The sequence below is a fragment of the Lissotriton helveticus genome, chromosome 7 (genome assembly GCF_964261635.1).
Source record: "Lissotriton helveticus chromosome 7, aLisHel1.1, whole genome shotgun sequence".
Lineage (NCBI taxonomy): Eukaryota > Metazoa > Chordata > Amphibia > Caudata > Salamandridae > Lissotriton > Lissotriton helveticus.
This window is the reverse complement of record NC_136068.1, coordinates 1,536,108,294-1,536,131,014: the sequence shown is the minus strand read 5'-3', so window position 1 is coordinate 1,536,131,014 and position 22,721 is coordinate 1,536,108,294. Positions and strand designations below refer to the sequence as shown.

The following is a 22,721-nucleotide window of genomic DNA, read 5'->3' as shown; positions in this document are numbered from 1 at the left end:
CTGCTTTTTTGGAACTTTTTAAAAATGATTTGCAAAGTTTTGTCGTCTCTTGTTCTTATGCATTTTGGCCAATGTCTCTAATGCAGCAGAGCCGTATTGCTCACTTTTAACACACCTACTACAAGACATACTGAGTTGTTTCTTTTTAGTCTGTAAAACAGGATCATATCTTATCCTGGACCGCTTCTGTCTACAACTCCCATCATTTTCTGTGTCTCTTCTCCCTTAGATTATCCCCTTTTCTTTATTCCTTTGCCCAATGCCTTTAATGCAGCGAAGCTGTATCGCCCACTTTTGCCAATTACAACATATGCTTAATTTTTTCCTTTGTTAGTCTATAAAATGGAGCCACTACAAATTGCTGGCCCGCCCCAGACTACTACTCCCATCAACCTCTATACCTCCACCTGACTCAAGACTGCTGACCAATCTTTCTGCTGGTCCCGGAGACTCGATGCCCTTGTCGTTAGACATTCTCTTTCTGAATTTACTACAATGCCACACTCTGAAGAAGTAAGTACTGTGTACATGGCTTACTGACAAAGAGGGGCTTACAACTAGAACGTGAAGCCTGCACAGCGGCGGCTAGAGGGGGTACACCACACCCGTACATGCACGGTAAACCCCGCCTTTATTTACTCCTCATGCCCCTTAACAGACACCGGTCCTGGTACACATTTGGGGAATGGTACTTTTGGGAAGGTCTTAGCCAGCATGATGGCGCCACTTGGGGGTGAGTGAAGGACCGGAAATGGGCTTGTGCTCCCTCACCTCAGGGCTTGATAAACTGTATTGACATAAGAGTGAGCGTATCACTCTCAGTGTTATTGGAGGCAAGGGTGAAAGTGCCATCAAACAGCTGTTGGTGTTGACACCCACCAGTTCTCATCGTAGATATGTTTTTTCTCCTGCTGATGATGTGTGGGGAAGGAGGGTCTGCACTGACAGCTCACTTGGACCATTGGTGCCTCTGAAGGGCCTAACGTGCATCCTTCTTGTTATCCTGCAGCCTCCAGAGAGGATGACTTCCAGGCGGGATTAGGTTACCCAGGAGGCAGGGATTTGCCTTTGCTCAGCCTGTTGACCCTTCTAGCCCTCTGGTGTGTTATACTCGTTTTAAAAGACTTTCACTCTTGACTGGCATCATTAATCGTTCTGCCTATTTAATTTACATTGTTCTGAGCGTTTAAGCTTCAAGGAGCCAGCTTTCCATTTCCAAAAAGCAGATGCTTCGGAGTTCCACTGACGGGGAAGAAGATATGTCTGGGTGCATTTAAACAGTGAGGATTGTTGTGGTTTACCAATCCCTCGCTCATGATCACTTTTACATTGACGCAAACATTGTTTTTTTCGCTATATCCAGCTGCTGCCTTCATGTGTTGTTCCTTAATATTCATATGTCTAAAATGAGCACAAATCCATGTGCGCACCAGGTGTAAACACAATTTATGCCTGGGATTTGTTTTCCTTCCGAATCGCACCAGTTAGGTCTAAACGACTACGTAAGAGTGTACCTAGTCCTTCTGCGTGTATTATTATATTGAAAGGTGAGGTTTATTACCTGGTATTATGATGCACTGCTTTCACCTGTGTGTTATGATCAGGCCACTGAAATTATGCATCAGGGAAAAACAAATTATCTGTCATTGTTGACTAACTTATGCTACAACAAAAGGCTAATTCTGTTGTGTAATGCAGTACATTTTGAAGCAGTACTAGCTTTGTTTGGGCAGAGTTTTCACATTATTAATATGTTGTTTAACACCTAAATGCAGCACTCAGCATCTTCGCATCAAAAGGCCTGTCCCTGCATGGCAAAACATGTCGTTGTGTATTTAGTCATTTTTGATCCATTTGATCTAGAAACATCTTTGGGGGTTTTGTTAAAATTTACAAATTATGCAGAAGATGAGTAATTATGTGGGGAAAAAATGCAGTTGCAGAATCACATAATCCTGTGGCCCTGGTTATGATCAAGTTCAAGTTTTATTTATTTATGATCTTGGAACACCGAAGAGATCCACATAAACTGCAAAGCCAATAAAGTTTAAAAAAAATTATGCCGCATAGTTTCTACAATCATAAGTGAAAGCTGACAATAAAAAATAAATCTCCAAATACAAACATTAGAATATTTTATACAATAGGAAATAATTAAAATATCTTTTATGTCCTTAATACTGTATAACATCAAGTTAAAACCAAAGTTAGTATTTGCTTCCTTCATAAAATGAGCATTAATACAAATTTAAAAAACACTTAAAAAAGTTACAAATCCTATGACAAAACATTTAATTTGGTGGCTCATAAAAAGAAACAATTAGTGCAGCGGCCGAGAGAATAGATAATTGTAGACAAATTGGTCTCATTCATTTACCCCGACACAATAATAAAGTGGGGCAAATAAATAGCACATGATTAACGTCCTGGATAGAGTTATTACACAAATTACAAATCAGAGAAGAACCATTCCTTTCAAACAGTAAATTATTTAAAGGGAGCATACCCTGTATCAATAATAGCCAAAAGCGGCACACTCCATGCGGCAAGTTCCAGGAAATATAAGCCTGTGCTTTATTTATCACACAGGAGTCTATGGCCGGGTAGATACCCCTCTTTAGAATGCGAGCTTCCCTGTCTCTAGTGAAACTGAATTTCCAAGTGGCCTGTTTCAACGTGGCCCTTAATTGATATGGCAATAGGGTGAAGAGCAAAGACTCATCCAGCACAGTAACATCCATGCCGAGATAGAAAGGGACAAAGTATTTTGCCATTTCTACAGCAAAGTCTTTAAGCATAGGACTAGCATAGTGCTGTCCAAGCCGAGCAGTAAAATGACAAAAGCCCATTACTACTGCAGGCACAGTATTACAACTTTGTATTGGTAAACTACCAAACAAGTCCCATGCTTAAAGACTTTGCTGTAGAAATGGCAACACACTTTGTCCCTTTCTATCTCGGTGTGGATGGCACTGTGCTAATCCTATGCTTAAAGACTTTGATAGAAAAGCAGACATTTGAGGTGAGCAGATCTAGAGTGTTGCTGGTGTTGAGAGTGCTCTAACAGGAGCTGCTTTCGACCTATACTTGAGAACAACCCAGAGTTCTCTGCTTTTTTTTTGCATAATTTATGCGACACTCTATGCCTGAAAGGGTATTGTTTTGACTTACTCTGTATATAATATGATTAATATTCTACAATACAACATCTATAGCTATTATTATTGCATGAATTGTAGTGGTTTAATATACACTATTTAATGGAATGCTATCATCAATAGTTGCATAGATCTCCTACACCCCCAAAATTGCCTCCGCATTCAAACCTACTTTTCACAATTTTATTTGGGGTCAGTTTTATATTGCCCCAACATCACCTGAAGGTACAAGAGCGCTTTATATTACCACAGGTTACTTTATACAAGCACACATGTAACTAATCGCCTCCTCATTTAAACCTGGTTTCACAATTTTATTTTAGGGTCTGTTTTATTTAGCGCTAACATTGCCCGGAGGTATTGGAGCGCTTAATATTACCACCAGTTGCTGCACAATATATTGCCTTTCTCAACAAAAAAGAACATAACACCTTTACGGAGTTTCTTTAACTTATATTGCACAACTGCTCACCAAGCTAAACCTTACAACGTAGCCAATGTATCACACTGTAAATCTTTATTCAAGTATCTCTCCTCCTAATGATGTATGCATATTTAGATATCTTGTCATTTAATTGTCAGATTCCCTGTTTCAATGTGTGGGAGTGCTATGTAGGTTGTCCTTTATGCTTCCTTCACACTTAGCCTCCTTGTCTCATGTCGCAAAATGGTTTCCGTCCCGGCCATAGCACTGAGACTGCTCTCCTTGCCATGACTGAGCATCTGCGTACTATTGTTGATGCAGGTCAGACAGCTTATTTTAGTACACAAGGGAACCCAAGGAAGCAATATGCTAGGGACCTTTGGGAATTATATCTTTATACAGGACAGTGGTCCCTAGACAAAAGGAAATTTCTGAGAAATAAATATAGACTAAATAGCAACTATATTCATTGTCCAGCCGGACAGTTTTAATTTTAAAAGTAAAATGTACAAGGAATTTAGTGTGATACAAGCAGGACACCAGCCGATGTCCAACTAACACACTTAAGGAAAGGACAAACAACAATTTAGAGGCAATTCAGATAGTCAGTGTATTACAATTCACAGTCAGACAATACAGTTAACACACTATTGCTAGCGTCCAATAGCACAATTCGTATGCATATAGTGTGACAAGGTCGACGACGTTTCGAAGCTATTACTTATTTAAGGTTCATCTTCAGGACAAACAATGCATGCCTTCTTATTTGGAAAGTCAAGATAAACTTTAGGCCCGTACTGCAGGGCTAATATGAAGAGCCCAAAGTCTGGGTATTATCGTGCTAGTCCGCCGGATATACGGTGGGACAGCAAACAAAGTGATAGAGGCAGTACGACAAGGCGGAAGGAACGGGTCGTCATTGCGGTCCGCGTTCGGGGGAGAATTACCCAGGTGGGTCATTCTCCCCCGAACGCGGACCGCATTGACGGTACGGGCCTAAAGTTCATCTTGACTTTCCAAATAAGAAGGCATGCATTGTTTGTCCTGAAGATGAACCTTAAATAAGTAATAGGTTCGAAACTTCATCGACCTTGTCACACTATATGCATACGAATTGTGCTATTGGACGCTAGCAATAGTGTGTTAACTGTATTGTCTGACTGTGAATTGTAATACACAGACTATCTGAATTGCCTCTAAATTCTTGTTTGTTCTTTCCTTAAGTGTGTTAGTTGGACATCGGCTGGTGTCCTGCTTGTATCACACTAAATTCCTTGTACATTTTACTTATCAGAAATTAAAACTGTCCGGCTGGACAATGAATATAGTTGCTATTTAGTCTATATTTATTTCTCAGAAATTTCCTTTTGTCTAGGGACCACTGTCCTGTATAAAGCAGGTCAGACAGCGGCACTAATCCTATTGGATCTTAGTGTCGCTTTTGACACGGTGTCACATGGCAAATTGATACAACGATTAGAGGAGGCAGGCGTCACAGGCTTGGCTCTGAATTGGTTCAGATCCTTTCTGTCCGGAAGATCTTTTTGAGTCACTGCTCCCCCTTTTCTTTCTCAGGTGCATTCCATCGAACAAGGGGTGCCTCAGGGCTCTGACCTGAGCCTCACCTTGTTCAACCTATATGTCCAGCCATTGGCTGCAGTCGCCAGACAGTGGGACCTTTCCATTGTCTCATATGCGGACGATACGCAGCTAGTGGTGGCATTGACTGAGGGCTCCACTCTGAGTGCCTCTAGATTCAGAGACGGCCTATCGGCTGTGGCGGAATGGATGACTTCCAATTACCTACAGTTAAATGCTAGCAAAACTGAGGTGATGTTAGTTGGTAAGAATGCCAGCATGTGGGGTGAACATTGGTGGCCAACAGCATTAGGTAAGACTCCGCAACCTAAGGATGAGGTCAAGAATCTGGGGGTATGGATGGATTCTTCCCTCAGTTTTCGGATTCACACTAAAAAAGTTGCCGGCACATGCTTTGGTCTATTACGGGGTCTTCAACCTCTTTTAAAGTTTTTTGAACCCACAACACATCAAGTGATTGTCCAGTCAACTATTCTATCCCGACTGGACTATGCTAGCTCCCTACTTTTGGGAGCCAATCAGGCTGAGATTGCCAGACTGCAACGTATTCAAAACGCAGCAGCCAGAACTATGTTAGGGCTTCCTCGTTTCTGCCCCATTTCCAATACCATCCGGAAACTTCATTGGCTTCCTATAGCAAGCGTATTAAGTTTAAAACTCTGTGTCTTTCATTTAAGATACTGAAAATTGCTTAACCTGGCTTGCTTTTTAATCTGCTGACTCCGTATGTGCCCTCTCGAGCGCTGCGCTCCTTCGGGCAGCACCTGGTCACAGTTCCACGTGTGAAGCGCTGTCGTGCAGGAGGACGTCCTTTCCGCTGCCTAGCGGCCAAATTATGGAACTCTTTGCCACCTCAGATTCGTGGCTTGGATGGCCTGCTGGATTTCAGGAGAGCTATATAAATGTACCTTTTCCCACCACAATAGTTCTCGCTGCTGGTTTATATTGGTGCTCCTCACTGGCTCTCTGGACTGGTCGCTATGAGTGAAAGTGCCGAACGCCCCTTTGCTGGGGCAGCCGAGCGCTATACAAACATAGTTAACATAACATAACATGTAAGTCTTTTATGCAAGTATTTTTATGTCCATTTTTGTAGGTTACCTCCCTGTGTCAGCAAACATCAGTATCCCTTTCACAGTGTACGTCAATTTCACAGTCTCACTGCATGACTCCCTGTTTGGCTTGGTGCATGTCTGTCCTCTAAGAATGTCAGTTTCCTTGTCTGAACACATTACTTTCCATTAGTGTAGGTTACCCAGGTTTCATCTGTTAATCTAATGCTGCCTTTGTGAGAGAAGACAGAGTCTACATGGAAAGACTGGCCAGATTGTCCTCAGAAGACCCAACCCTGCGTAAGGTAAGGGAAATAATGTTGGTGCATCAACGGAGGAATGTCAATATTGCAAGTCAACACTCTGTAGGGGAAAATGGGAAGAACTCTTAGGGCCTCATTACGATGCGGTTCGGAGTGCAACTGATGGCTTTTTGGTTGCAGTCTTAGCCGCATCTACTGCTGCGGTCCGACCACCGACGCATTATGATGCATGCAGTCGGATGCAGCAGTTGGAGAGACCGACCGTCACAATACGACGGGCTCATGAAGCCTGTTGGTCGGTTGGAAAGGCCTCATAATCCCTAAAGGACGGCGTTTCTGCCACCAGGATTTTGATGTTGGTTTCTGACAACCTTTCCATGTCAGCCTCTCTGACATGGAAAGGCTGTCGGAAAGTGACACTGAGGGACCCTAGCGGGTCCCCCTTCCCCTCTGGCCCTCAGCTTCTGGGCCTTGGGGGCACCTATTGTGCCCCCCTGAACATCCCTGCACTTTGTGGCAGGCACCTTGAGGTACCTGTCACACGGTATAGGTGTGTTCACAAACTACCATTTCTCAATGGGAGCTTGTGCTGCGGGCGGTTTCCACCCGCCGCACAAGCTCCTATTGAGAAATAGGAGTTTGTGACCACACCATGTGCAGTTGCATCCAATTAATGTGGTTGGAACCGTCAACCTGAGATCGATCAGCTCCCAATCTGCAGCGATGTCACTCGGAGGCAACTCCGACTGACATTGTAATCAGGCCCAGAGTGTTCAAGCAGATTCATGAATACGACTGCCACTGAAAAAGCCATACTAATAAATGGGTCCAGTCAACACCAGGTGGTGCACACTAATTACAAGAGTCAGTGGGGAAGAACCACCACCAACAAACTGCTAAGTGGAAACTTGTGGCTCCTCAGCCTAGATGCTCTGGTTTACATAACTATACAAGAGTGTCACTTGTGCCTAAGCATTGGCAAAACTGTGCTGCCTGCTTACTACTAGTTTCGGAAATTCCCAGAGCTCTATCATCCAAATGAGTTTCAGATTTCTGGTGACCCTAAGACTCAGGGCACCATTGCCTGGAAGCCACTGAATACTCACGATTCCCATTAGTCTGCCAGATCCCACTGTTTGTCTAATTTTGTCTAATTTCCCACAGTGGTTTATTAATTTAATATACATAAAAAATGACTAATACCTGAGCGCCCAAGCCATTCTTATAGCTTTCGGTGGCCTGGAATAGTCTGAATCATCACACTTGTAGGAGAGTGCTGGTTAGTAGTTGTGTTGGTACTGTCATTAGCAGCAGGAGCAATGGGTAGTTCAAGCTGTAGTGGCCTCCTGACAAGGGCCCTGACACTTTTTATTTTTACAAATTAAGCACTACTGTAGATTCATCACTGACAGACATGTAACAATTAAACAAATACTATATAAAAATAAATATAACATGCCTTCAACTATGGGTTATTTGTTTCAGTTGTAGTATGGAATATCTTGATACATATAGTAGTCAATATATCAAGACAAAAATATTTACAGGTAACATAGAGTGTAATGGTATACACTGCAGTGGTGTAAAGTGGAGTGGCGTACAGATGAGTAGATTAGAGTCTAGTGGCATTCAGTGGAGTGGCATACAATACAATAGCGTGGATTGGAATGGAGTGGAGTGTTGTAAACTGGAGTGCCGTTCAGTATAGAAACGTAAAGTGGAGTGCCATACAGTGAAATAGCGTGCAGTGGATTGGCATACAGTGGAGTGGCATACATTGGAATAGCGTATGGTGGAGCAACGTACAGAGGAGTAGGATACACTGGAGTGACATATAGTTGAATAGCATAGAGTGTAGTGGCATGGAGTGTAGTGTCGTAGAGTGAAAGATCATGGAGTGTAAATACTAAAAACTAGAGTGGCGTATCTAGAATGTTAGTTCAGTAGAGTGCCATACAGTGAAACAGTGTAAAGTGGATTAGTGTAGAGTGGATTAACGTAGAGTGGCGTAGCGTACAGTGGAATAGTGTACAGTGGAGTGGTGTGCAGTGTAGTGGTGTAGAGTGGATTAGCAAAGAGTGGAGTGGAGTAAAGTGGAGAGTAGTAGGGTGGAATAGCGTAGAGTGAAGTAGTGTTCAGTTTAGTGGCATACAGTGCAGTAGTGAATAGTGGAATACCATGCAGTGGAGTTTGGGAGAGTGCAGTAGCATACAGTGGAATATCATAAAGTGTAGCTGTGTACAGTGGAAGAGTGCATTATGGATTGGCGCAGACTGTAGTGGGGTAGAGTGGAGTGGGGTAGACTAGAGTGACGAACAGTGGGGTGGCACAGAGTGTTCTTGTATGCAGTAGAATAGAAGACACTAGAGTGTTGTGGAGTGGAGTGACGTAGACTGATGTGAGGCTCCCCATAGCAACACCACGTATCTGCTGGTATAGTGTATGCTGGAAAAGAAAAATATTGTTATGTAAACAGAAATCAATCATATCTAAAACTATTTTACTGTGTTGTTTAAACATTTCATGTCTTTGTTCAAGATAGTACTCTGTTGCCCTCATTCCATCTTTATGGCTGATACTCGTATATAGAGATGTTATGTCCATCGTAATCAGTAGATAATCTTTGTGCCACACAAAGTTATCAATATTGGCCAAAAAGTCACCTGTATATTTCAGGTATGAGGGCAATTTCTGGACAAAGTTTTGTAAAAAATGGTCTATATATTGGGAGGCATGTTCCGTTAGACTGTTCATTGCTGAAATAATGGGGCGACCTGGAGGTTTCTCTGCATTTTTGTGTAGTTTGAGTATAAAGTAAAGTACAGGTGTGGTTGGTGTATTGTTCTTTAAAAACAAATATTCCTCTTTACTTAAAAGTCCCAATCCTTTCCAGGCCATTAGTTTTGTATAAAACTTTTCATATGTCATTTTTAACATGATCTGGTCGCATTGGCGATAGCACTCCTTGTCTGTGAGCTGATTTTGCGCTTCATTAATGTAATCTGATTTGTTCCAGATTACCAAGTTTCCCCCTTTATCCGCATTGCGTTTTACAATTTCTTTGTTGCTGGATAATTTGCTCATCAATTGTTGGTATTTGATTTCTTGTTTATTTTTATTTTTATTTTTCGATTTATTTGTTCTATAGTTTAGCTGTTTCAGTTCTTTGATTAGTTGTTCATGATAGACATCTATCCCATCTCTTGGCATTATTGGGACAAAGGTGGACTGTGGTTTAAATTTTGTAGTACATACCACATTGCTTATATCGTTTTCATTAGCTTATATTGTATCCTGTGGTTCTGTTGTGGCAGGAGTTTCCAACTTCTGAACTAGTATCATATCTTGGGTATTGAAATTATAGCCTGCTGTTGTTTCTACTAATGGAGGTAAACCTATTCGTGTGTCATTTTCCCTTTGTTCAGCATTGCTTTTTAGCAGGTGATACTTTTTTAGTTTGTTTCCTTATGCCTCTATAGATATCCATTCTCGTGGCGGCATAGTCAAAGGAGCTCTCTGGTGGAAATGCCAGACCCAGTGACAGTAATTGTAATTCAGCTGTATTTAGAATTACATTTGATAGATTTGTTACTGTGACTGTGGTATTTTCTAACTGTTGCACCATTTCTTGTCTGTTCATTTCTGATTCCACCGTCGCGTTTGGTATAGCCTGGTGGTTTCTCCTTTTCCTTGCCCTTCTCCTTTGTCGGCGCTTGAGGGTGTTGTTTTTACTGGTTGTTTTATTATTTGTCGTTTTGGACGTAGGGTTTGTTTTTGTTCCTCTACTAAAAAATCCAGCTCTTCAACTAATGATATTGTAGTTGGTACTCTTCCCTCTCTTGTGTCTTCCATTTCACTTTCTACTGCCGAGCTTAGGTCTGAGGCTGATGATTCTCCTTGCTTTGATTTTCATTACCACTATTTGCATTTTTTGACATTCCACTGAATTTGGATATCTTCATACTTTCATATTTTTTTGGCGAAAGTGAAGATGCGGCCACATTCGTAATCATCCCTATCCCGGTGGTATTTATAAGTTTTCCGTTCTCTTATTTTATCCTCCTCTTTTTTTAGGCGGGATATCATTTCTTTTCTTAGTTTTTTTTCTTCATCGCTCTGTCCCATTGCTTTGATGTCCTCATTTAAATCATCAATCTGTTTTTGCAATTTTTGTCGATACGTTGCTGCATATTTCACCAAAATTACCATTAACTTCCTGGATGAGTCTAGATTAGTTTCTGCCCATTCTTCATTTCTGGCACATTACATCTACATTCTTAATGCTGTTTCAAGTGCCACACTCCATGCTACGCCACTCCACTCGATGACACACAGTCTGTGCTATTACACTCTACACCACTCCACGTCAATGAATGATATGCCACTCCACTCTATGCTTCCACTGTATGCCACTCCACTCTATGCCAATCCACTGTACACCACTCCAATGTACGCTACTGAAGTCTACGCTATTCCACTGTACAACACTCCACTCTACGCCACTCCATTCAATGCTATTCTACTATATGGCAATGGTCTCTAAGTCACTCCACTTAACACCACTACACTCAATGTTATTCTACTCTACACCACTTCACTGTATGCCATTTTACTGTACACATCTACAATCTACGATGTTCTGCTCTACAATACTCCACTCTACAACACTCCATTGTATGCCATTTCAGTGTACGACCCTCTACTGTACGCTACTCCACTCTTTGCTATACCACACTCCACATCTCCACTCTATGACATTACACTATGCTATTCCGCTCTATGATATTACATTCTATGCCACTCCACTCTAAGCTACTACACTGTATGCAATTCCATTCAACACCACTACACTGCACCTCATTCCACTCTACGTCACTGCGCTGTGCAATTCTATACAACTCTACTTTATGGTATTCAACATTACGCAACTCCACTCTAGACCACTCCACTGTATGCCCATTATCCATGCGCTGGCTATACCCTTTCATATTATATACCTTATAGCATGTGAAAGCATGGCAGCCATAATAACGCTTATTACATCTTAAATGACATATATGCACGTTATAACCGGCGATGCCCAAATTAGAAATGTAAGTTATAAGTATAACTTTAGAATTTCTAAAGTATGTATAGTTTAAACTGGGTTTGTATAGATAGAATAACTAAAGTTTTCCTAACCATAACATAACTTTAACCTTTGTTTTTTTCACTATATAGCTATGTATATGTATAAATATATATACAAGGTACGTAGATGTGACGTTACGTATAGAAAATCTATACATACCTATAATATCTATCAATATGTTTCTCCTCAATATTTTGGCATTAAGGTAGCACATGATATTCCATACTTGATATCCTGGACCCACTCCTTGATCCAATGCTGCTGTATTTGTTTTAGTCTGGCATTATTTGTTACTCTTTGGCAGTATTTGTATCTCTCTGCATATGTGTCTTTCTGTTTGGTTATCTTCTGGTCTGTGCCTATGATCACTTATCTGGGTGTATGTGATACAGTCAAAGTGTGTGTTTGCCTGTTGGGTATGTAATTAGTTTGAATGTAATTAGCTCATATGTAATTATTTATTTGTGGCAGTATGTGTTTTGTGGGGGTGGCCTTCTTGCTGTTTGGATGTACTAATTCACATTTGGATATATTGCTTCCTGGCTTTGTGTATTGGTTTCTGGCAAAGGGACTGATTACAAGTGATAAGTTAAATTCTGATGCCTGCGCACAAACCTGTTTTGTTTGTGCTGGGACAGGTGGTCAGTTAAATTCTGATGCCTGGGCAAAAAACCTGTTTTGTTTGCGCAGGGATCTCAATTACAATTGCTGGCAATTACCACGTGGAATCAAATCGCACCCTTCATTAAACTTCAACACGTTAAAATTGACTGAATTTAACAAGGGGAAAAGGCCTGGCACTTATAGGTGCATGTTGATTCTGGTGCACCAAGCACCAAATTCCGCATTTAATCCCCCAAAAACTCGAATATGCTATAATGATCTCATCCAATAAATTCCATATACACCGATGTCAGATTTTTACCAGCTACGATAGGACCTAAGTGTATTTGTCCCATATGGGATCATGTATTTCAGTATGTTTATATTTATTTCATACCTACGTGTACTTCTTCCTGTCCGTGTGTGTATTTCCTTTGGTTAGCGTTCCTATCTGAACGCACAAAAATAATATCTGAGTATATTGCTTCCTGAGTAGTGTTCCTGTGTATTTACTTCCTTTTTTGTTTAGAATTTTTTTATTTATCATTTGAAAGAAAACACAAAAGACATGTCATGCATGTAAGGAAAAAATACATAAGACTACGTATACATGTCATATGTAATCACAAACATTTTTATAAGTGAGGGGAGAAAGTGAAAGAGGATAGGGGAAGATAAGGGAAAAGAAAAGAGGAAAGGAAAAGAGAGGAAAGAGGGAAAAGAATAAAAGAAAGAGATGATCAGGATTAAAATGTGAGATTAGTAGAAAGGAAGGAAGTAGGAGACTTGGAGGAAAGGTAAGTGGTGAACGGAAGCCAAAGAAGATCAGATTTAATTTTTAGGGGGACAGAATTGGATGATGCAATAGAAATTCTGTGTTCATCACAAATAAAGTTCCACCAAGTATGCACAGAGAGCTTAGAGTTATCTTTCCAACACAAGAGCAATAAACAGGTCCAATAACTTAGCAGAAGAGGATACAATAACAATATCATCGGATAAAGAACCTAAAAAAACATTCAATAAAGATAATGGGGCGGAGCAAGAAAACATTGGCATGCAGATATTCCATACTTCAGTCTAAAATGATAAAACAGAGGAACATTCGTATAATTGATGTTTAAGGGTCCCAGTTTCTGTGGAGCATGACCAACATAACGAGGAGGAAGTATGGGAAAACTTGTGTATACTAACTGGGGTAATAACAACCCTATGATATATGAAGAATAAAGATTGAGTGATACGTGCAGCATTAGATACCTTAAAAAGTTTGGACCATAACCGATCCCACAATGCAACAGAGAGGGAGACATCGAGGTCAGTCTCCCAAGCGTTCTCTACATTCGATTTAGGGCGGTCAGAGACATTTGATAACAAAATTGAGTAAACAAGAGCAGCTTTGGGTTGGTGAGTGGAAAATAAAGAATACAATGGGGTGGTAGGAATAAAAGAAGGAAAAGCGACAGGCAGGGAAAGGGAAGATAAATGTGACTGAATGGTAGACGTTATAATGGTATATTCAGGAAGAAATGATGCAGGCAAATGGAAAGAATTTTGCATTATTGAAAAGGAAAGGAGAGATGGGCCATCAAAAAATTGATGTACAAAAAAGATACCCTTTTCTTTTCAATGTTTAAAGTAAAATGATTTGCCTTTATATCGAAGGAATTTGTTGTACCACACAGTAGAGGATAAAAAACATTGAAGAGGAGATAGAGTAGAAGAGAAAACATTATGTAACAGTGAGTGGGAGTATTTCAAAATAGGATATTTGGTTAAAAAAGAACAATTTGACATGAAAACAGTGTGTTGAAATGAGAAATTTTTTAAAAGGGAGCGTTCTAGTAGAACCCATGTAGGTATAGGGTTATCAGCGAAGTCATATGCCAAAGAAAAGGACTGCTTAATCAAAAAGGCAGAGTGGTAAGTTTGAAAATCAGGAAATCGAACGCCTCCCTCATGCTTAGGTCGAATTAACTTGTGCAATGCAATTCGAGGGCGTTTGTTGTTCCACAAAAATCTGGTACAAATAGAGTTAATACGTGAAAAATAGGATTTGGGAATTTTAAAAGGGAGCATTGAAATAGTATAAAGAACATGTGGAGTAATCATCATTTTGATAGTGTCTAATCTGCCCCACCAGGAAAGGAAAAGGGGGGACCAACTTTGAAGAAGGGATTGGATTTTCTAAAAAAAGTGAGTCAAAAGTTAATTTAAGGGTATTCTTTAAGGAAGATGAAAACCATATACCAAGGTATTTGAGTTTGGAAGGACACCATGCAAAATCCGTATTGCTAAACATATATTGGAAACAGATCGAGTTTAAGGGCAGGACTTCCGTTTTAGATAAATTGAGTTTATAACCTGATATAGATGAATATAAACGCACTTCACTAAGAAAATGTGGGAGGGAAGATTCAGGATCTGACATGCAAATCGCTCGGTTGCATTACTCTACCCTGAGAAGGCGTTCCTTGGGGTTTGCGTGGGTCTACCCACAAAACTCCCATGGCTTTTCATGCATTCCCAGATTTACAAGAACTAGTAAAGCTGGGATTGCACCAAAATCTTACACCTTCCCACGAGAGGAGTTCTTCTCCCAGCAGCAGCCTATAAATGTGCTGAGAGAGCACTTGATCTAGATTCTTCGAGGTCTACTTAATTAGGGCTCTCCAGATACACTAAAAAGGAAACTAAGAGAGAAAATATACAAAGGCAACGTGGAACAGCTACAACATAAAGATGCAGACTACTGCCAATACACTGTGTGGGTGACTACCTGCCAATCTTTATATGTTCCTATTTGTATATGTGGAATGATGTCAGCCTGAATGAGTTCCCTAAACTTTACCATAGGGAGATCTCCACCCTTTTAGTGAAGATCTAAATATGGCAAAGTATAGGGAAAATGTAAAATGTTTATTACATTTGGAAAACGTTTGTAAACGTATTTTAGGTTAAATATTAATGTAAATTAATATATATATTTATTGTAAATGTAGAAATAAAAGAAAAACGTGCTAACACACTATTAACTTTATTTTTAATTAAATCTTTAATAAATGTAAATACATTATATCTCATTTATTTTTCTTAAGTTTAAGTTAACAAATTAACACCAGAACTAAAAAATATGTTTTAATATTCATTAAAAATTATTAAAAGAAATGTATCCAATTATTTAACAGTAACTGAATTATATTTAAAAAAATTGTTACAATAATTTTTAATAACATTTTTTTATTAAAATATTTTATAACTAAATAATAAATATGTATTCTTTTTACATTATTTAACTTTTAAATAATTTAATTTAACATTATTTCCAATGGGGTCCGTGCCCCGATTATTTCCAATGGGCAGGTGTTGCAGAACCAGTGTTGGTCATGTATGATGCTGAACTTACTGTTGTATTTTTTCAGTAGGTATTTACACTCGTAAATTTGGCTCTTAATCATTTTTCAGGGGGCGAAGACGTGTAAGTCTAGACTTTCTAGTAAGGTTACACTTGGATTTTGTGACTATCCAAAGTAGTAAAGTTTGTACAAAGTACAATAGTAAACTTACACATGTAAATTTCTCACATGTGTAAGTTACCTATGTGAATAGCCCCCATGGTGCCTTAATTGCTCTTAACTAGCTGCTGCTATATTTTGAAATATTTGTACAATTCATTTACAATGTTTCCAATTGCCTTGTGTGTTAGAAAATATTTGACATAAAGCAGCATTCTCCATTTAAACTCTCTGTACACCAGGAGGATTGTCACTTGGTTGCATAATTCTCTCACTTTGCCATAAGAGAAGGGAAAGGTAAACACCAGTCTCCATGTTAAAAAAAAGAATAAAGATACATTTGTCAGAAAAATATGTTGCCGGCAGTTGATCTTTGCCTTTGAATTAACAGCAAATGCTACAAGAAAAAAATACACATGATAGGCCTCTTTATTGATCACTCTCGTTTTGAACTCTTGCAAGGTTATTCTGGCGGTGCTGTAACACCTCCCACACCCCTAGTTCCAGTGCCCCAGACCTCACCATTGTCTTTCCTATTTATACATTCACATAGTACGTGACACAGTAAAACTCACCTTGTAGTTGTTGTGTGAGATACCATAGTCCCCAATGCGGACTGTCAGGTCAGAGGTCAGCAGGCAATTTCTCAGGGCCAGGTCACTGTTGCACAAAAGCATTAATAAATACATGTTATTTTTTATGCATTGTTAGTTTATTTATACAGCATGGCATATCACCTGTGATGGTATCAAGGCATTGTCTATGGGCACGGGGAGATTAAGTGATTCGCCCAGAATTACAGGATGTTGCGCCGATGCCAAGACTCGAACCCAGATCCCGAGTCGGCAGCTCAAGCCGCCAAGCTACATCCTGTCCCAGAGTGGTCTTCAATCATTAGGATTTTTCTGTGAGACATTAAGGACTATGCTTCCAAATAATTGGTAGCTATATTGGTAGGTGAAACCTTCAATGAGTTCTGAATGTGTCGAAAACAAGAGCACTGTACACAGCATTTTTGTTGTCTATTGTACACTATGAAAAGGAGGGATAAGCACTTTATTGTATCTTTGCAGCGAACAACAGTTGTATGCTATGTATGACCACCACATCCCTTACCTTTCCGTAAATGTATCCATGTATCGCTGTACTGGGGATAGTCAAGTTAGTGCAAAGCAAACAAGGTGAAGTTAGCAACATCAGTTTGTTTGCATGGACACCTCCAGCCCCCCAAATATCCCCATTAACAGTGTCCCAGAGGGTTCCAAACTGTCCCCTTTCATCTACAGTCTCTACATTGGGGTTGCTTGGTGCTCTTTTCACAGATAGCATCAAGATTCATCACTTTGCTGATGAGATGGAATTCTACCTAAAAGGCTCATCTCCTTCATACATGCAACTCCTCAAACACTGCCTGCACATCATCCAGACCAGGAAGTTCAGTGCCTACTTAGGATCAACCAAGACAGTGAAAACAAGAAAGAGTACAGACTTGGCTCAATGTCATGAACCTGACAGTTTTGAACCCCGACTTTCACAGAATGGCAAGTCACTTGAACTCACCCTGAATGACAACATCATTGCCCAAAAAAACCCAAAGGAGGCCTGGTACCAGCTCTCATCAAGAAATGCAAAACTATTTCTTCCAGAAAGTAGCCAGAGAACCGGCACCTCTTATGGGCATCCTCCACACCACAGCATGTTTAATCCAGGACCTGAGGTATGATCTCATTACCCTCATTCTTATGGAACTCCTTTGGCTCCACTCTTCAAAACCAGCCGCAGCATTTACAAAGCTATCACAACTTGTATCCTTCAGAACCGCCCCAAAGCTGCTCCAATTTAGGAAAGAGTTGAAGATGCACCACTTTAAAGAACTAAAAAACATTGCATTAACAGCCTACAAACCAGCTATCTCTCCTATCACTCATTGACGCTATGTTGGAATTTGACCATGTACCGTGTTCCACTGACTTTTGGCTAGATTCACACCACACACATACATACATACAAGTATAGGGAAAAATCAAAAAGAAAACTGTCTGACTGCTCACCAGAGTCTACAAGATCCCCTTGGTCTACCATGAAGCTACTCTCTCCACTTCCCGTTAATGCCCCAAATCCCTCGGACAAACTTCCCCTTCTAGATACAATACACTAAAGAGAGTTAATGTGATGCAGCATTGCATTTATAACCATGGGTAAGATATGAGCGGATATATAAGTAATTCAATAAGGGTCTTTGTAGATAGGAATTTGCAAATGCGTTGATTACTGATTTGTCCACTAAACAGTCAGGATGTGGGGATGCACTGATTCAATGGCAAGACAGAGAAAAACACCAGGGCTTGTATTACGGTAAGTGCTCTGTGGGTCAGACAGACTTTGCTTTTGCTTCTTGGGCCCCAGAGTACTTTGATATTATTGAATGGCATAGATGCTTGTGTAGCTCTTTCTATTATGTGTATCGCACCAGTGCACAATTTCCAAGCTCCAATGGGCATTTCCACATTCCCATGTAGGCAAAGCATTTGGATCTGTGGTGTATTACATATGGAGGCACTGAGGCAGAGATACTGTTAGAAGGCTCTATGACAATGCACAGCATAAAAGTGGCACACAGTCAGTGTATCCCTTGAAAAGGAAGTAGGGTGTCTCTGGTACTCTACAGGCATCCTTGTGCAACACTTGTGCGAAACTACTACAGCCCCCTGCAGGAGAATTTTTTCCCACTTTCACTAGCAGGATGGGTTTCCACCTGAAAGGAAGACCGGGGACTTTAAACGGTCCCTTTGCCTTTCACAAATGTGATCTTTCTAGTGCAGGAATGAGTTTATGCCTGCACTAGGAATAGCACACTCATTGCTATAGGGCGCTCTATTCTGATCTGCACCTCGTGTAAATAGTTAAAGGTGCACAGCTGCGTATGTGGGAGTAGTACTCCCAATTTGTAGTACCAGATCTCTCCAGGACATAGATAGGGAAGCAATGCAAGCCCATACCTGGCATCTGAGGTGTGCCCATGCCTACAATCTGGCTCTGCTATAGTCATACTGGCCGTTCAACTCATCAATATGAAACCTTTGATGCATCAGTGGCATCACAGTGGTATAACCATGCTGTTGTATGCTTATACTTATTTTTACTTGGGTTACTGTTTCTTTAATGTATTTTCTCTAAGAGGTTTATGCTTGAAACCTCATTTGTAATCTGTTGGCATGGTTCGTGGAGTTCCATGTTCCAGGCAACAGAAGTCATGGAGTATTTGAGAAGATCAGCTGCTGTACTGTGCTCCTCATGAATAAACCTGATTTTATATTACTTGGATTGGATTCTTATAAACATTGGCGGCGATCTGTTTTGGTCTGCTACACCTTATTTCATCTGAAGAGCACATGTGCAACTGCTGTACTGTGCTCCTCATGAATAAACCTGATTTTATATTACTTGGATTGGATTCTTACACATGCCTCTACCAAATCAATACACAATTGGGATCAATCCTGGTCTCAGCAATGTCACTCAGCGCCAGTCAACAACTGACTTCAACTTATTTTTGTGCCGCATACAGCCAAGGGCAAGCAGGAAATGCCTCACCTGTGAATGTAGTTGTTTTTGTGCAGGAACAGCAGCCCCAGGGTTATCTCGTATGCCATCCTCTGCAAGGTGGTAAGGTCTCGGGTCAGGAGGTCAGGGGTCATGCCATCTGCCTTGCGCTGGGCACGAAGATATCTTTTTAGGTCTCCCTGTGAGGACCAAGAAGAGACAGGCTCAAAATTATGGCAAAATACCAAGCAACACCTCAAAGTAGACACTTTCTTGTGAGAATTTACGGTTCGCTGGTTATCACTGTCTAGTTCTGACCTTCAGGCGGGACTGGTCCCTAATTGCATGGCATTGCACTAGAGACTGGTTAATCCTGATTATAAAGACAGCAAAACGATTATTACAAGTTCTAGCCATCGAAATACAGACTAGTGAGAATCACCTTAGGACAACTTGCAAAACTGCCCCTTACAGGAAACAATTAGAGGAAATCAATAAGGAAATGACAGAACAGAAAGATTTCCTCACTCTAATCTAAAATACAGAAATTATAGAAAGACTTAGAGCGTTGCTCACATGAGAAGGTCTATCCAACTCACCCAAAGATTATGTAGCACCAGAACCTCAGACATAAGACAGGGGAACTCATCAGACTCAGACACTTGGAGGGGGGGGACAATTTCGAGGCAAAAGACATGGTAGCCAAAGAGATATAGAGCTTGAAATCAACAAGAAAATAAAATTGAAAAAAGTGTGATCTGTGCTACAACATACAAGACCATGCCTAACCAGGTGACAAGAATCATTTAGAAACATTGGCATCTCCTGAATACAGGGTCTCTAAACTTTGAAAAGCCCTTTTTCTAACATAAAAGGAGTAGGAACCTTGGAGACATTCTAGTACACACCTGGGATAACACAGAGAGAAACCCTAGGATAACAGGACACTACCCATGTGGTCAATGCAGCGTGTGTAACCTAAAAACACACACAACATCCCTGGAACTAGGTTTACAGAACCCTTGGGTACTGAGATGACACATGAACTGCAACTTAGCCTGTGTCATATACATGATAACCTACCCCTGCAAACTGAAGTGTAGTGTTATTATACATGTACTTCTTCTTTAAATAGGTTAGGAATGTGTCTTTACTTCTCCACTCTAGAATGTAGATTGTTGGCAAGCAGAGTTCTGTGGGAGATCTTGAGACTGAGCTGGATGGTTAACTGCCTGTACCTATTCCTCTGGCTCTCGCCTGTTACTCACTTATATTATCTTAATAAATTACTTATAAATATACATCTACTGGTGGATTCCTTCACTACATGAAATATGTGCGGATAACACGTAGGAAAGCGAAGACCAGAATAAAGGAACTCAGGAGTAATATGAAGTGCAAGGAATATACACCTAAAATGAACAATCACTACATCATCAAGGGCCTCCAAATGACTGACCTCAAATGGGTTATATTAGAACAAAATGTGGCCACTCCCTTTTGATTACGTCACTGACCAGATTGTCTTACTATTAACTTTTTTGAATGAGGTGCAACCCTTAGACAAGGATGAGTGAAGTTTCATAAAAGCTATCTTAGAACTTCCATGATGCGATTGTACTAAACAAAGTTTGAAAGGAAATATTTTTTAAGTAACTGAAGTCATCAATCATAACCTTTACTCTCCATAACAGTTTCTGAATTTCACTAACACTGTAAATATCAGATGTAACTATTACTACTCTCAACTAAAATCAGTCTATCAACTTGGGTTAGTTGAAATGCTAAGTTTCTAAATTCTGACCTGTATGTTTGTATGTAATATATTTGCATAGTTCAACCCTAGGTAGACAGCAATGGAGCACTGACCAATGGGTGATGGCTTTGGGATAACATAGAGGATTCTTTAAAAGAGGCAGGTCTCTGTTAAGTGGTGATGCTCTTGGAAGAGCTGCGTCTTCAAATTTTTTTCTGAATGGCAAGAGGGCCTGGATAGATCTAATGTCAACTGGTATGTTGTTCCAGATCCTGGGTAAGTAGCAGGAGAAGGCCTGCATGTTCTTCCTTTATTTCTTCTTCTTCGGTCTGACAATGCCCTGGTTCTGGTGTGGCACTGTGCACCTGAGATGATTATGTTCTCAGCAGATATGCATGGGTATTGTTTCTGATAGCCTTATAGTTGAAGCAACTGGTCTTTCAGTTGATACTAGCCCAGAGGAGGAGCCAGGATAACTCCTTCAGTTTTTTAGTGATGTGTTCAAAACTCTTCAAGACTTTGATAAGGTGTACCACAGGGTGAATGATGCCTTTCAAGGGTGCCAATGTGGTGTGAGGGAGGCCATTGGGCACAGCTTTGCATCTAGATGGGCGAAGAGCAAGATTTCCACTGTCATAAAGTCGACTTCTATAATCAAGGTTTCACTTTTTTCCAAAAGAGTAATCTTTTTTATGCTGTCTTAATTTTCTTAGGCATGTGATCTTTGAGGTAGAGATCTGTGTCAAAAGCGAATTTAATAAATTAAAATTTGCTGTCAACCATCTAGGTTCACAGCCACATTTGAATATGAGATTTGTCCTGCGGGGATCGAAAAGGAGGAATTCAGTCTCAGTTGGGATAAGTTTTAGGTAATAGATTGAGCATAAGATACTAGCTCGATACAAGTTTTGATACACTGAATTTTATTAGGTGGTGAGATTTTGAGGTAGAGTTATGTGTGGCCAACATACTGATGGCGCTTGATGTTATTGTGAGCCAGCTCTGAGGTGCTCCATGTAGAGCTTGAAGAGGAAAGTACAGAGGACAGAACCCGTGAGTATTTTGCAGGGAATTGGGAGTTTCTGGGATCTTCAGCTTCACATCTGGTTATGTCAGAGAGACCCATAACAGTTTCCATGGTATGGATGAGTGGCTTGTTGTTGACTGGGCAGACGGCTGCAGAGCAGATCGTAGATCATCAGGACTCGGAACAAGGTATCAAAGACTACTTAGTGGACTTGTAGAGGTTTATTCCTGTTAATCTGATCCTGGGGGTTGGGCAAATGATGCTTTCTCAATAGATTTTCCAATGAAACACATGATAGTGCTGGGGCACCAGTTGACAGGATCTTTCTTGTCTAGGATAGATTTCCAGGGCAAATGGAGAAAGTTAACTGCCATCAGGTTGTCCGGTACACTTGCTTCACTAAGAGAGAAGTTCATGGTGTTGATGATGAGGGTGAATGCATCTTCTTGAAAACATTTCACAAAGAATGTTGAAAAATCACATTTTTATAAGAGGTGGCTTGCGATCAGAGGATGCTGGTAAATCCAGCATGCCAAAGAAGAGTGAAGTCAGTCCATTTGGGGTGGCAGGATTAGGAGATTGGAGGCAAAGTGGATGTCTGTTTGGTGTTTACTATGTGCAGTGAGAAAGGTAATTTGTGGCACTGCACC

General features: G+C 40.5%; 1 protein-coding gene across 1 annotated transcript in view; it reads right to left on the bottom strand.

Moving 5' to 3' along the window:
• The window catches only part of LMTK3 (lemur tyrosine kinase 3), a 207,777-nt gene that overhangs the window by 88,766 nt on the left and 96,290 nt on the right, over positions 1-22,721 (bottom strand). Inside the window, exons 8-9 of the mRNA XM_078650948.1 lie at positions 19,340-19,488; positions 16,321-16,405 (exon numbers count right to left, since the gene is read on the bottom strand). Of these exons, the coding sequence (XP_078507074.1) occupies positions 16,321-16,405; positions 19,340-19,488 (234 nt within the window). The remainder of the gene's footprint in view (positions 1-16,320; positions 16,406-19,339; positions 19,489-22,721) is intronic.